The sequence below is a fragment of the Lepisma saccharinum genome, chromosome 3 (genome assembly GCF_977018435.1).
Source record: "Lepisma saccharinum chromosome 3, izLepSacc3.1, whole genome shotgun sequence".
NCBI lineage: Eukaryota > Metazoa > Arthropoda > Insecta > Zygentoma > Lepismatidae > Lepisma > Lepisma saccharinum.
The window spans coordinates 31,698,195-31,715,452 of record NC_139231.1 but is presented as its reverse complement, the minus strand read 5'-3'; the positions used below and the strand labels follow the sequence as shown (position 1 = coordinate 31,715,452).

The 17,258-nt window shown below is 36.8% G+C and overlaps 1 protein-coding gene across 1 annotated transcript in view; it reads left to right on the top strand.

The window, feature by feature from the left end:
- Positions 1–17,258, top strand: part of LOC145984960 (sorbitol dehydrogenase-like) — a 61,767-nt gene that overhangs the window by 10,809 nt on the left and 33,700 nt on the right. The window contains exon 2 of the mRNA XM_083118403.1: positions 7,770–7,803. Within this exon, the coding sequence (XP_082974529.1) occupies positions 7,770–7,803 (34 nt within the window). The remainder of the gene's footprint in view (positions 1–7,769; positions 7,804–17,258) is intronic.

Here is a 17,258-nt window from a genome sequence, read left to right as displayed (position 1 = left end):
TGCAAGAAGCCGTTCCTGCAAAAGTGTATGTTGTACGAAGCGAAGAAACGTGACAAAACCACCACGTATGGAAGGCAAACCTGCATATATTTTATATCGCACATTTACAGAGCCGTGCCTCCTGAAGTTATAAAAATCTCAACTTTAATGATTCTTTTAGACATGCTATAGTTGAAAAAAATATGTTTAGATGCACCAAAAGCGCATCATTATCAGATTATACATATAACGTGTTATTGGAATCAACATATTTGTGTAAATTGGGTGCCTCCCCGATTACGTAGTAATAACGTCGAGGTCTTGTAATCAAGGGTCCCCGCGTTCGATACCCAATGGAGGCACAAAGTGGATCGGATCGCACTTTAAACTGTAGGTCGGTTCGCGATTTAGCCTATTTGTGAATCAAGTGGACTTAAAACCCAATATCAACCTTAAGAACATTAGAACCCACTAATTCACCCGCAGCTAAGTCAAATTTCACATATCCCTCTTCATCCTCGTTCATAGACTTCCTGCAATACTCTTGTGCATGTGGGTTGCATCCCACCAGGTGCGAGAAATGTGAAGAGTTATTCTTTCCCTGTACTGCGTTATTTTTTTTTCATAAGAGTAAGGCTAAATTCTCGTTTTATCTGAACTTTTAAAAAATGTGCGAAATACGTCTCTATCTTTAAACAACCACCCTTTCTCATGTATGTGTAAAATAATCCCACTCTGTCTCAGAAAACCTCTTCCTACGATCAAATGAAGGAAACAACTCTCAAGTCTCAACAATTATAATTTTTTGCTTAAATTTCCTATAATTTATACAAACAGTAGCACACATCACGTCCTTTGGTGCAACACTGTCAACAGCTAATGTTACTTTCCTCGTTCTAATAAATTTACTTCCAACCAGTGACGGGGCCAGGGAAATGTGACTGGGGGGCGGAAGGCTGGCAACAAAAAATTTTAAGGGGGCAGTCACATTAAAACGCGAGAAAACACTACACATATATATACATATAGTATAATAATAATTATAATAATAATAATTATAATTATTATTATTATATTCATGTATAGTTTTTTTGTGTTTGTCTTTTATTTAGAGTGGACGTTTACTGCCTAAATTTACTTCTTGATTACGAGTTTATCTCCACATGATTCGTTTTAATAAAGACATTAATTCTTTTTTATTGGTAAGTTGCGTTGTCTCTAGTGGCCTATTTCAGTATTGGAAGACATTCATAATTTTATAATTCATCGTCTTTCTTGAGATGGAAACTACTGATATAAATATTTTAGTTATAAGATATTAATATAAATGACGAAAAAATGCTTCGAAGAGTTTAATTTTCTTGCAAAATAAACGTGACGTTGGAAGAAATGAATCTTCTTAAGTATTAGAAACAATGTGAGGCACTTCTCCTGTAGGAGAATTCTGCTCTATGTGCTTTGGAGAACACATTGCCCACCTTTGGTACGTCCAGGACTTGACATTTCTTCTCAATGGCAACAACAGTCAAATGAGGCAGTTTGCATCCAGCATCCTGTTTCGAGCAAGCCTTTTCAAAGATTTTAAGGACAACCATCTTCGTAATGCTGAAGAGTTTTGGGCAAAATTTGTGTTTCACCTTTCAGGGAAATGTTATCACAGGATAAAAAAATCAGACAAAGGTTACAGTTATCTCATAATTCAAGAAATATTCTGACCCTGGCATTACTTACTCTTACTCTACCACTCCAACGTATGTCAGTGCTACACAATTACAGGCACCTATGGGGTTCGTGGGAAGAAGTTCTTCGATTTTGATATGTACGAGAAAGAGCGAACCTGCATCCAATGATTGAAGAGTGGCAAATCCTAATAAGCGTTATTTTACCTGCACGCGATATGTTTTGAATCGAATTTTAAGTGTAATTTGCATTTTAAGGTTCACGTTCAATACATTTCCAAATAATATCCCCTCATTAATTTCAAGAGTATCGAAGAAATTCCCTTTGTTACGGTTTCCTCAGACTCATCATCTCGAAATTCAAGTCCCTGAATAGTAAGAAACCGCGATGAATCCACAACAACTGACATGTAGTGTCGGGTTTTTTCCGATCACCTTTGGTCCTGGGTTCGATACCCAGTGGAGGCACTTTAAACTATCAGTCCAATCCCGATTGGCTTTTCTGTGCATAAAGTGGACTTAAAACATCAAATCAACCAACCAAATAAAATCTTTAATCAACTTTGAATGTCTTTTACTAATTAGCGTTGTCACTAACGACCACGATTAGAATAATTTGCCCGTACTACAGATGATGTCTTGTGGTCCTGAAAATATTCGTGATGTTTTAAAACCATCCACATTCAACACTTTTTCCCAGTTCTTAAGACTGGTTAAAACTTAGGTTAATCTCGGCTATTACAGGACATAAATGAATGAATGAGAAATCACCTATGCCCAGGTCGGTGCTCGAATCTTTAACGAAAGTCACATACACATAGCTATATATATACTAAACAAATTAATATTTGTTAATCAAGTTGGTATTATAAGCAGGAAAGTGATATCATGCATAATACACCACTTTGAAAAGGTGGTCGTCACCATAACATTCTAAAAATTTCGCAACCCGTGCAAATAATCACGTGGTAAAATCTTGTCATGGTTCCCTGTAAACACTAAAATCACCAAATTACTTCTTTCCATAACACCCGTATTTTCTCCTCCTCTTTAGCTCTCAGCTGTTCGGAGTGGGATCATGCAAGATTATTTGTCCCTAATTATATCTTTCTCTTAGTCTTGCTAATATCTTGGACTCCTTAATAACTTTCCCAACTACTCCTTATCAATTTATACTGCCATGTTTCCCACAATGTTTTTCCTACTTCCTAATAACATTCACTTCTGTACACCCTTTGATGTAAAAATTAAATAATAATAATAAACCCTATCCGTCGGTCCGTTTATCTTTCCAACCTATAGAGCTGAGACTATGTTTACAAGATAAATCTAGGACTCAGGTACTCCACGATGTTTTGGCCCCTCCTTCCACCTTCTCTACCTGCCCTTTTACTTGATGTTATTGAGAATTGTATTAGTATCTGGAGTACTATCGTAACATAAAGTTATTAACCTGGAATGAGTTGAAAAATAAAAATGGGGAGTAACCCTGTGTTTCGAAAGAGTATTGAAAATAAGTTTAGGTATTCATTCATTCATTACTCTCTCTAGAATAGTCTTCTTTTAACTTAAAACGCGCTAATCAACGTTTCTAATTGAAATACCTTTTTCCAAGCAAACAAGTATTTGCAACTGATTAAATATTTTGCTTTTATTTTTTCGAGACATTCGAGACGAGACGAGACTTTTCAAAAGCCGTCCCGTCCCGTCTCGAAAACGAGACGAGAAAGGCATTCCGTCTCGTCCCGTCTCGAATTTCAAAAGGCTTGTCCCGTCCCGTGAGCAACACTAATCTCCGATGGACGCTTTCCTTGTGCCTGCAAAAACCTGATCACGTCGCGCACTTCGCACTTGGCGGGATTCGGTATCGCCGCTGCCATTTCCAACGCGTGTTCCTCGCACAAGACTCAGCGCAGCACTGACGGCACTGACGACTCACTCCCAATCGTCGTATGATTCACGGTTACTGCCAGAGTTGCCAACTTTGGTACACATTTTTCCCCCTAACGTGCAAATGTGTTTGTATCTTTACTTTCCGGACAAGCCTCGTACATGTGAGATGTGACTAATATTTCGGAATATATTAAATATGAATGTTCCCCACAAAATATTCGCTCCATCTATTTTACCTAGGTCGTATTTAAAATTTACAATGACAATACTACTATTTACACTGAACTAGGCTTTGAGATGCCGTCCATCTCTCCAGAAACTGACAATACTTCTTATTTAGCTTCGCTTCTCTCTGCTACTCTTGCCCAATCGCAAGAATAAAAATGAACGAATGTTGGGTGAGATTTGTGAAAGAACACTCCCAATGGACACGCCTATGTCCAAGCTGAGACTCGAACCCGGAAACGTCGACGACGAGATCGTGAAGAGACAACTAATTCAGCAAATATTTTTATTTTATATGTCGCTTTTCTATCTTCCATGTTAATCTCGACAAAGAGAAAGGATGAATTGATGAAATGACGATAACAAAAACATTCATGACTGACCAGGGTTCGAACCTGGGACCTCTGGCTTCCCAACGCATTACGTTGTCAATTTGTTTTCAAATGTCTTGATTTAGCTCTAATTCTCCTACATTAGTTGTAATAAACATATTTGTTGTAACAAGATCAACATGTCAAATACTGTTTTTTAACTGTCACTAACTCATCTAAGAAATTATGTGTGTGAGCGAACGCACACGCACACAAAAACACCAGAGAAACACGTTTGTCACTATCATATAGAAATCCTAACTCCCACAGATACACGTAGATTCATTCCCGTGTTGCATTTGTAAAGCCGCGCTTCCTTTCCTAGTATGGTGATATTACAGTGAAATGATCCTGTAATTAACTGTAGATCAGTCGCATGAAGTTGTTTTCAGGTAAAATTAAATAGTGTTATACTAGATGTATTGTTGCGGAACGCATGAATAAAATTAAAACACATTTACGGGTGGGCACACGCAAAATGAAATTTATTATGTGGAACATATCTGCAACAGCATCACTAATGTAATTGTATTTTTGGATATATAGAGTCACTTTGCTACCACTTCTGGCTAACGCGACGATCAGAATGGATAATAATTAAATGAAATCGACGAAGGGAACTTCACAAAAAAAAAAAAAAACCATGCGCAGGCCGTGAATCAAACCCGGAAACTTCGGTGGCAAGATCGAAAGTCGACTACGTAATGCCTTCGGTTGTCCATGCTTCTCAGGTAATATGAGCAAATGTAAACACCCCTTCCTCCTGTGGGTTGTGTCGATCGAGTTTACTCAAGGTCTTCTTTGAATCATGTTCAAGCGATAGGCAGGTGGCCAGTGTGGTGGAAATGAGGCCTCGGACATATTTTCTTACTAGCCAGAACTGCATTGGGCATTACGGCATTATCAGATTAGAAGCAGTAGTTCTTTCTGAGGCCACTGTACAACTGTCGTTTTTCCATGCTTTGTAAAACAGTCTGTTCGTTTGAAAATTATATGTGGTGATTGCTGTATAGTTCTAGCTTTCAAGCACTGTCGTCAACATACGGGGAAGAAATGCTGTTCAATTTGCAATTACATATTTTCAGTACAAACAGAGCTCATTAAAAAGGTAAAACACTACATATGAAAACTATTGTCAAAAATATGTACATACCTATACATTTTATGAACGTTGAAATAAGTACCAGGAGAGGTAAAATGCCACATATTGCAACAGGAACCAAAGAAGTCCACTGTAATAGACGTGCGTAAGAAAAGATTTCACGCAACATTTAGAAGTCATTTTTCGACACGCGCATACATTGAACATTGAAATGTACCGGCAAACCAAGATGATCAATGTGGCGCTTTAATCGCAGACAAAAGAAGGTCGCTATGCAGCAGACGACAGAAAGGTCTCGCTCACTCGTCGCACTCAACTTGAAGTTGAAGCCCAATGTTATTTCCGAATAAAGATAGACTGGCCATAAATGCCGAATTTGAGTGCCATTATGTCCAAAATACGTAAAATAACATCATAATTATGAGACGAAATTATCAATCTTCCATCGTAGAGAAATTCACAGATTTTTTTTTATGTGAAACAAGGGGAATAAGTATGATTACGTCGGTAGGTTGAATTATTTAATAAAAGCCGTTTCTTTGCACCACAAAGTTAATAACGACTGGGTGAAAGGGTGGTTGTTCTATTTATCCCAGAGCTGGAAGGGTGAATGAATGAAAAATGATGAAGTAAGGTGCAATCCGTAAAGGCACAATTCCAGCCTCTTCCTGTAAAACCCGTGTCGGGAGAGGGGGTGGGGGCCACGGGAGTTGAATCCGATACCACATGCCTTATGAATTCTTATCTCACTGCTTTTGCATATCCGGGTACATCGTTATTATTCCTATTGTGGTTATCTTTAGCGATTGTCCGGATATTTACGTTATTCCATGTCTTGTCTGCATTCGTTTCGTTTCGCACTTAATCATGTACAACTTTATGTCGTGATTTTTATCGTATTTTCGGAAGTCAATATTATTCTGCATATCATTACGTATGTGTAAATTCCGTGGTACCTAAAATGCCTAAGCCGACCTCCGTGGCGGAATGGTTAGCACAGCGCGCTACGACGTTCAGAGTTCGAATCCCGGCCTGGGCATTGCCGTTCTTTGAGTGTCCCTTTATCAATTTCGTCATGTAATCAGTCACCCTCATCGTCGCGATTAGCCAAAAGTGGTATAAAAGTGACATAAAATAACTTTAATTCAATCACTCAATCAAGCAAGCATAGGAGACAAAAACGTAGTAAAAATTTTAATTTCTCCCTCTCCGCGAGAGAAAGTCCTTCCGTCACTGCTTGTTGGCCTTTTGCTGTCCCTGCCACCGAGCGCGTTGACCCACATCTCGATACTGAAGGTTCTAGATTCAAGTCCCGGCCTCGGCATGTCCGTTCCTTTGTGAATGCTCCGTGACCAAGCGAATATAATCATCATGCATCCTCGTCGTCGCGATTAGTCAAAAGTGGAATAAAAGAAAGGCAAAACACAAAAAATACAAATACAATTGCCCCCCTTCTATTTTATTACGCTATAGGGCTTTCAGAGTGCAAGATGAAACTTGTTCATGTTTATTAATTGGCATATGTCCCAGTCAGTAGCTGCGATTGGGTGCCAAAATTTGGGGGGCAAGACACATTAAGAAGCTATAGTTCAGGGGCAAAAATTGGCAAGAAGTGCGGGGGGGGGGGGAGCAAGAGCCCCTGACCCCCTAATCGCTGCTATTGGCCCCAGTAGTCTCTTGCGAAGTTAGGATGATTTTTTATAAGTACATAAAAAATCATGACGGCAGAGTTATTGTTGATATACACTATAACTATTTATTTATTTATTGAACTCAATAGGTACATACCTAATTACAGAGCCCATATGAAGGATACATAGTGAATACAATTACATACATTTCTGTAATATAGAGATAGATATTATACATATAAATATATATACACACTATTTTAGTTAAGAACATAGCATTATTTCACATTTTATATTTTGAAAATGAATAAATAAATAATATATAAGTATATAATACTTATTATGTTCCTGTTAATGCAAACAATATTCAGTTATTATACATGTTAGCATGCATTATGAAATTCCAGCCATAAATATTTGATTTATTGTATGTCTTTATTTTTTAAAAAAATATGCATATTTGTTCTGGAGGGTTGAAAGGGGTAGACTGGTTGACCAGGGAAAGGGGGTTTCTGCTGTCCTTTGGTGTCATCCGACAACCCCACCCCCCTTCTCCATGCCTCGAAGGCCAATTCTAATTACAGGCTTGGGTGGTATAGTGGCAAGACCAGAAAGGAGAGACATGTTTCAGTTCGACAAGGCTGCCCCCAGCAAACAAAAATGTTGATTAATAAATACTATTTTAACCCAAATATGATTTTTTGTTTGGTAGTGACTGCCTCCTCACATTTTTTTTTTCTGAAGCCGTCACTGCCTGGTATCATGTAATGTCAGCATAGCAAGCACTCTTTTTTTTTTTGGTCTTGAACATAATGCATTGATAATTGGTGTTATTACTACTTCAATAGCAATTTAGAGTTGCTACTTATGGAGACTTTTTTTCTTTCAGGAACAACGTCCCATCCCAGAACCAAAGGACGATGGTGAGTATTTGCTCCACATTTTAAAAATAATAATGGTGTCAAATGGGTTTTATTAGTATATACATTGAATAAAGTCATGGTTTACAAAAAAAACTTTTCAAACCTTGGCAAAGATTGTTTTAAGTTCACTTCATGTTCAGACAGGTTAATCGAGACTGGATCTACAGTTTAATAAAGCAGGGCCGCCGTTAGGGAACGCGAAGCCCTGTGCAAACTATATCCGCGATGTCCCTGTATTATGAAAATTGAAAACATCGACATCATCCGTTTCTGGTTATTAGTATAATGTAATCATTGTATATTGTTATACCCACGCGCGTGTTCGTCGTATTCCCTTTCAGCACCAATGAAATCTAAAATTTGACACACTGTAGAGGAAGGTGTCATCAAGGTAAACAACTTTTCTTAATGACTTTTGCTGATTGAGACCTCGTTTCTGCGCTATAAATCCTAGAATAAATTTCCTTTGTGTTTGCAGCCATGTACTGCAAATTTATTAATTAAAACCGACGGTCACTCACCTGAGTCTAGAAGCAGAACTAATCTATCATCCGGTGCAGAAGATGAAATACACTCTTCCTCGCAATTTGTTCCTACATTGCCACCTGGCTCACAGAAGAGTTAAATTTCAGATCATCACTGCCACTGGCACTCACGGCTGCGACTACGTACTAATCACCAACAACAACGTTAACACTAAACCCCTGATTTTGCCATTACTTCCGTTTATCGATCGTGGCGGAATTTGAAGCAAACGACGATATTTAGAGGTAGTAACATTTTTTCGAAGTCACCCTTCTGACTTTTTAAAAACGCGTCTCCCTTCTTTCCTTTTTTATAGCCTTTTGGAATCCTGATTAAAATTTACGAAATTTGTCTCGTTCCCAAGACATTTCATTTCCCACATTCGCGATTCTAAACACCCGCACGCACTCTACTGTCTGAAACAAGAATTACAAGGAAGGTAGAGAATGATTTCAATCTTTATTTTTATTCATCTGCCGACATGCCGACCCAAGGACCGTTGTGGCCTGCTCACCGCCTGCCTTTAGAGGTCTGTTTTTAAAGCCCCTTTTTGGAAATGGATGGAGCTGTAAAGTTTGACGTCAAAGGGATGAAAGGTCGCCGCAGAAAACATAGAACGTGCCTGCTTAGAAAGTAAAACAGGTCGTAGCCAGCCAGGGGACTCGGCCCATCTCTGAAATTTGGTAAAACTGCTATAAAATTTGTTTGCAGTGAAAATGTAGACAGCAGATATTATTTTGCTCAAGACTTGATAAAGGTTAAATTCACATAATAAAAATAACAAATATCACATTCTTTCATCTGATTTACGAACCTAAGTCAAAGTAGTCCAATATTATCTCGGTTTCAGCTACGAGTGGGAACGAGGGGTGTGTGCAAGATATTGGGAAAAAAATGTATTCATTTGAATGATATTTCTACGTCTTCTGTGTCCTCTATTAACTTAATACCCCCCAACATACACACACACATATAGTACTGTTAAACGTTTGAAAATGGACTTGTTTTACAAAGCTACAGATGATAACTCGTGACCCCCCCACCCTGGAGATAAATTCTGGCTACGGGCCTGAAGTGAAATATGCTTGTCTATTTTTTTTATTATTATATTCGTTTGTTTCTTCTGAGAAATAAATCTGTCCGCAAGTATGTGTTGAAACTACTATAGTGGAACCAGCAAAAAAACCAGCGCAGACCCGCGACTCCTATGCACCGTTTTCCCGCGAGGGATTTTAGCCGAATGTTCTTTTGTTTGTGGTCGCTCAATAAAATATAATTTAGAAAACCTGATATTTATTTTCCATGTCTCCTTCCGACAAGAAGTAGCGAAATCTTATTGAAAATCAAATTTGAGGTAGGAAATTGTAAATTTGCCCTTTATTTTTTCACGAGAGTGCTACGAGCGCTGTTTAAAAGTCTGAAGTGCTTTGAATACCATCCTATAAGGGACTAAATAAAGATGAACGTACAACAGGTTTGGTGGTTTATTAACGGTCCGTTCCAGGATTCGGCCAGGGAAGCTAGGGGGATTTACGAGCCAAGAGCTCGACCTAACATTACCTGGTCTTGTTTACCTGTTGCATTTACCAATGATCAGATATTAATTTCTAAACCCTGCAGATAAGGGAAACAAATATAGATTTTAACATGTTTAATTAATAAAGACATAAACCTAACATACTTACACAAGAAAAAGGATACACTTGTTACACATGATTGGCGCTTATCGCCACACACGATTGTACACTTATAACACAATACTGTCCCGGGTTCGAACTCTTATGCACACACTCTACCGTGTAAGTTACTCTATTCCACGTCTCGTCACGCACTTTGGAGGATAATGTTCCTTTTCGAGCCTTGTCGCACACTGTTGGCGGGTACTCTGTATTTCCAGTCTCGTCCCGCACTTTGGAGGATAATGTTCCTTTTCGAGCCTAGTCGCACACTGTCCTTCTTCAAAAAACTATTTCCCCAAAACTGTAGCTTTTGGTGGATCACGTGTCCCCCTGGCCCAATCAGATTGTCCGGCGTCGTTTTGACCAAACCGTGAGAACAGCATCTCCTGGTCATTCTCTGGATCCTCCAGTTTCTGCCACATGTTACCTAAATTAGTTCAGCGACGATGGGCAGTGTCCAGTCGAAGGGATACAGGGCTCATTTGTCACTTCTTGCATTCCTTCGTCCTGGTCCCTCCCTGGCTGGGAAGAGAAGAGCCCACCCAGGAAGAAACTTGGTTCCCAACTTTCCGAAGGAAAGTATTCTCAACTTTGAGCAACATAGAATTGCTATATATTCCCGTTCCCCCGGGGAAAAATTTCTGAATTTGTGAAGAAATTTTTCAACCTTCGTCCTTCACTAGTGAAACACCCTGTATATGATGAGATGAAACTGTCTTTCACTCGTGGAACACCCTGTATATAATCACATTAAACTTTGTTCATTCACTTGGTGGACACCCTGTATATATAGTTCAGCTGGACTTTTGTCCATTATGTTCTGTAACACCATGACATTTTCTTCTTTCTTCATTAGGTTAGGTAAATTTAACTTAATAAGGTTGAAGGGTATATTTGTCTTCTCGGTTAACAAGGATTAATAACTGCCGATGTCTTCGCAAGTCGTTGGGATGGGAAGGAAAGAAGGACGGGTTATTCTCTCTTCTTTCTATCTGGAATGCCAAACGTCACTGGGTTTGGACTTCATAAACTTTTGGTGTTCTCAGGTGTCTACAGAGGAAACAACTCTTTTGTCACTTTGAGTCTATGGGGAACTTCTGGAAGCTTTTCACAATTTACACCACGTCATGTCGATTAACTGGATGTGTGGGTTAGGGACACGTGATTTCTTCCGCACCACTGATGAGAGTTCATCTCCTTGGTGAAATGTTCAGATTGTCTCCGATTAAATGTTCTATCACCATCACTTCACTTAATGTTTGTTTAGCGTTTAATCACCTTGTTATTTAATGTCAATAATCGTCTATCCTAAATACTTCATCACCATGCATTACGAATATACTCGTTTTCATTTACTTCATTTTTCCAAAAATTGCAGGATATATTATACACATACATTTTACTTCTACCATTCACACATAGAGAGATAATGTTATTACACGTATCATGATTACACTTAGTAGAGAATTATCCACTCGAATATATTTATTGAAAATCAAAATATGAATGATATGACCATATCAAGTATATTAATAATATGATAATGGTGAACTCTATTAGCAATATATTATATTTCCTTACTTTATAAATGGTCATTTTGGAACCTGAAAAGTACATGAATAAATGCTGAATAAAAGAAGTAACATGAACACGAATTGTATACAGATAATTGTCTTTCTCTTTAGTAATTATCTGACCATCATGATGATAAATTAGACAGATTTTTATAACCCATTTTTATAATACCTCATACACGTAAACATAAAGAAAAAGATCAATAAAATACACTAATAAGCAAATGAAATTTCAACGTTGACCTAATATCAGTAAATTCTAAGCATAACATATGGGACATTTGAATATACTAAAATGAAATTAAAACATTTTGAACTCAATTACCTCATGAACATAAGAACACAGGTGTTGATTCTCATATACATCCACCTATAATTGAAAATAAACTTCTACTTAGGTTTCACTTTTGAAACTACCAGATAACATATTTATTTTGAATTTGATTAGTATTATGATATTGAACATAATAAACAGACAAGAGTTCAAGATGTCATTTTTCCATGAGTTAAAAGTTGACATAATACTCATATTTTCAAGACATAATCTATCAGTAAAATACTTTTCTTTTTTTTTCTATCTGTTAATTAGATTTTTATATAATTCTTCATAGAAACTTAAGAACAAAATGCCAAAACATGACAATATGTAAATACTTTTTGCCTTAGAATATCATCAGTATAAAATAGATTTACAAAGTATAAATACGTCAATAGTATGATCTCGTATTGGCCTATCAACATGTTAATGTGATTAGTTCATTTTTATTACATAAGTTTGCGATCGTCACTTTTATATGTATAGTTTTTCATTTATAATAAGTAAACAAAATACGTAAAAAGACAACTTTGCAAATTTACCGTGACCATCATTAATAAATTTTCTTCCTAAATAAATTTATTCCAGCACATACTTAACACTTTACCTACACTCAAATTTAAGTTTTTAAACTACTACTGAAAAACATAAAATATGCTGATAGCAGAATAAGTACATATTACCACGCAGATAAAATCTCAAATATCATAATTGTTGCTTGTTATTCGTACTGAAACAATTGTAATCTTTCTCAGGCAATAACCCAAAATCACACCTTAATATTACGTTTTTCACAAGTTTATCAAGAGTACTGGAAAAAAGTATACATTACTTAGAACTAAAACCTCTTTCTACCAACCATTACTTCAAAGAAAATACCTACTTTATTTATAGATTGACACATAACAAAATTTTCATAGATACGAGTACAATAGTATCTGTTAGAAAAATCTGAGTACACCTCACTCAGAATATTTTTTAAGTACTTATAACTTAGAATCCGTACTTCACTAGTTTGCAAATAATAACGTATATGTGCATTTATTAATCAATAAAAGTTATGTAAATCATCTTACGGACTAAATTTCGTAACATCCTCACACAAATTAAGTGTTATAAATATCAAGTGTAAACACACATCAACTCATTTTCTTATATATAAGAAATGGTACTTTGAAATGAATATGGAAACTAATATGCTAACTTCATTGTCATAAAAGTCTATAAAATTCTCTTGATCATTTGATCATTCTATCATTCGACCTAAGAATAAATTTGTCTTTCTTACTTCACCTCCTCTCTCACCAATTAGTAATTAATCACGTGCAGCTCATGCTTTGAGAAACGTGTCAGGAAATGCATGCTCATTTGGCATAATGCAGCATAGGCAATGTTAGTTTCAATACAAATGTCTAGCATAATCTTATGATCAATTCCTATAACTACTTATACGTAATAACTTGTAGCCAATGCAATGAATACAATATACATTCCTATAAAGATATGAACTAATACACAAGCAATAACAATACGCTAAGCAATCCCAATCGATACTTGTTTATAAAGTAAACTAGCTAGCTAGTACTAACTATTTTCTAGAATAACCCTTGTTATTTATTTTCAAATCAAAATACTAAAATAATATGATTATCTACAAAATTAAATTACCTTCTATTTGGAATCTCCTCTCTCTCTTTTACTGACCGACTTACTGATTACCTTCTTTCCTATTTTCCCAATTTGTAGAATAAAATAGCCTGTTCGCCAGTGAAAAACCTGTTCCTTTAACAAATCCTAGAAAATCAGTCTGAATGAAAACAAAAACAAATGACACTTGTTGCAACACTGAGTATAGTTAACTAGACCAGAAGAGATGTTCTTACATAATTTCCTTAAAATTAAAAAGTTAGATATGAATATCCTTATATTAAAAAAAATTAAAATAATATATCACAATTAAAGATACTTGGATTATGTATAACTATGACACTTGGAACAAGAATGGTATCGTTCGAGCCAGATGTTCTTCAAAGAAACTGTGTCACTAGGGTAGACATCCCTTCTTTTTCGTCGCTGTGACCTTCACTCCGGCCACCCCAGCTGACTGACCATTCCTACCCTTCAGGGGGAGGAGTAGTTACTAAACGGGACACTTCTCTCTTTTGCCTGAGAAGCCATAAACCTGGCCTTCTAGGACCGTGCTATTTCTTTACACACACAATAATAAAATAATAATAAACATCACAAATATAAAAGAAAGTAACTAATTATATAATAATCTTAAACATTTACTAGTGATATAGTACGTACCAACTGCGTTATATATATTTTTAACAACTAATAATCATTTCCTTGTCATGTGCTGTGAGTACGAGTGCGTTGTGAGAGAAAGAAAAACATTGACCTGCGAGGGATGGTTGCTAAAAGACCCTCTATTCTTCCTTTCCTTTTTCTTACCAATGTATCCAACACCTTTCTTCTTCCGAATCTTTAAATTAATATAACCTTTGTAACGACTGACAAATTGATTGGTGGACCCTAGACCTTCTTAATCTATTTTTAAAAGTAAATTTGCATTCGTTGACGCTGCATATATGTAACTATAAAATACTTCCGACTTTTAATTTTCACTGCCGAGCATACCTCAAGCAGAATAAAACAAATTACATTTATCTTATGACATTGCGCACTGTTCAAATTGACTAATAATATAATTTTCCATTTGTGACATTATAATTGAAGCACATTTCAGCATGTAACTCATTCATCCTGAAATAAAAATCGTCGTATATCCCCCTTACTCTAGCAACGTTCCTACCAGCGGAACTCGCACACAAAATAAACCCTTCGCTCTCTGGCGGACACCATAATAAAATTCTTCGCTCTCTGGCGGACACAATAATAATAATTCTTCGCACTCTGGCGGTACTAATAAAACCAACTTCATCGCTCATTGGCGGACTTAATACAATAACTTCATCGCTCATTGGCGGAACTATTAAAAAAAAATCTTCGCTCTCTGGCGGACGCAAAAAGTAATCGCTCTCTTTTGGCGAAACTAATAAAATATAATCTCTACGCTCTCTGGCGGGCACAATAAAATAAACTTCTTGCTTCTTAACTATGTCACATCACGTCGTCTCACTTTAAAATGAAATTTCACTTGAATGTCACATCATAAAATTTTTCACATTACTTCAGCTTCCAAAAATGAAAATGTGCATACATTTCTTAACTCTTAATCGAAGTTCACTTATTTATGTACTGAATATTTCCTTTTCACAGCGTTTAATTATCAGACTGTTGGATTACGGGTCACCACTTAATAGGTTGTTAAATCTTCATTCATCGTATAAACTGACGTATTTTAGATAATTCTTACTCATTAAACACATTACGACACTCTCGCGTACACTCACTATCAATTAAACAAAACACCTTAATCACTCACTAAATATAACTTGAACGGAACACACAAACATTTAATTAATTTCACTGGTAAAATAACGCAATTGGCACATAAAAAACATTCTATACTAAGCTTAACTAACACTTCATGAATTATTTACAATATTTGTGTTGGCTCCTCCATTATTACTGAAAAGGGCGGTTCCCTTGATAGTTTATAGGGCCATTTCCGGTAGATTCCTGATCATGGAGTGGCCCACCCGATGCGTTTTCAGATAGTATGGGCGGTTTCTTAGATGCACTCACTGTTACTTGCCTATGGTTATAGCCACCACCGCGATCAGCCTCGTGATTTCTTTGTGGAGGGATGGGTCGCCGCTCTCTTGGGAGACCCTCATACCAATGCAAATCGTCCCATCTCCTTATCCTAGTCCACCTGTTATGTCGATCGGTTCCTTTGATATTGCTCAAATAATACTTCCTTTGCCCAATTGAACAATTCCGAATCTTCATGTGACTGACATGTTGATTGACACCAACTTTACCTATCTCGCTGTCGAGTAATGCAAACGTATTTGGGGTTTCTTTCTGCAAGCAATAGTAAGGGTCTTCGTAGGTATCACAATATCTTTTGGTTCTTTGATCTAGCAAGCTACTCAAGTAATGAGTCTGCGAGAAAGCCAGAGCAAGCTCTTGCATAGTGTTGCCCACGAGACGAGACGAGACGAGACTTTGGTCTGTCCCGTCCCGTCTCGTGAAAATGCTGTCTCGTCTCGTGTCTCGTCTCGAAAATATTCGTTTGTCCCGTCTCGAAGGGTGCTGTCTCGTCTCGTCCCGTCTCGTTTTGTCCCGTCTCGTCTCGTAAAAGTGATCCGGGATATCATGCCAACAAAAGTCAAAAGTAGCAGAAACACAATATTTTTCCGGAAAGTGGGATAAAGCTCCAAATATTTTACCCATTGCGTGGTGAGAATAAATAAGGTTCGTTAATCATGAGGACATTAATATTAAAAATGCAGTTTGTTGGTTACTGATTGCTAGGTATCTTATGAAATCTACCTTGTGGTTTTTCTGGCTTCCCTACAAGAGTGCTCTTTTTCATTACTGCTATACCTTTTTGGAAGTCTTGAAATGTTTTCCACTAGACCTTCTTTCTTTCTGAATGTCGAACTTCCGTGCACTATGAAAATGTACATTTTTTGTTTAAATTCTAAGTTTGGCGCTGGGGAGCTTCAAAAAAGTTTTTAAGTGTGTAGTATGAACACAAAAGACTATTTAAAATTTCAATACTTAGTATATTACAAATAGAAAGCATTTATTGTTCTTAATATTGTTAAACATCTTCTATCACATAAGTTTCAAAAAGTGTTGCTTTGTGATATTGTGCTGTTTCTTATGCTCAGCTTATGACGCACATACTTCTTTGTTTTCCCTTTAGCCTCTAAGTCTGGTACCACCACCGCTTGATCTAATTTATCCTTCGGCAGGAGAGTGAATTTTCATGGTGGTATCGTTTGGATTCTGTGTGAATAGCGTGTTGAATTGTTTGTTTTTCTAGTTTGAGATCTAATTAATTGAAGTTTGATTTGAGAATAATAGTTCTAGAGTTACAAGATTAAATCTCTCTATACATTTTACATTTGATATGTGAAAGAGAAAAGCGAAATAAAAAAGCTTGTGATTTCCCAAGATGGCTCAGGATGTGAAGATTAATGAGGAAAATTTAATGCAAGCAATCCAAAGTGATATGAATGTGATTGTACCTGAACAGTTAGCGGAAATGGAAGTTAGTGATAAGACTTCTTTCAAAAGAGGTCGATCTAATGAAGAATGCACGGAACCTGAAGTGGAGAAAAACCCAAAAAATCCGAAAGTAAGTGCAAGTACAAAGGTTGGCGTTGCTAAATATAGAAATGAGGCATATGATATGTCTTTATATTATGAGGGACATCA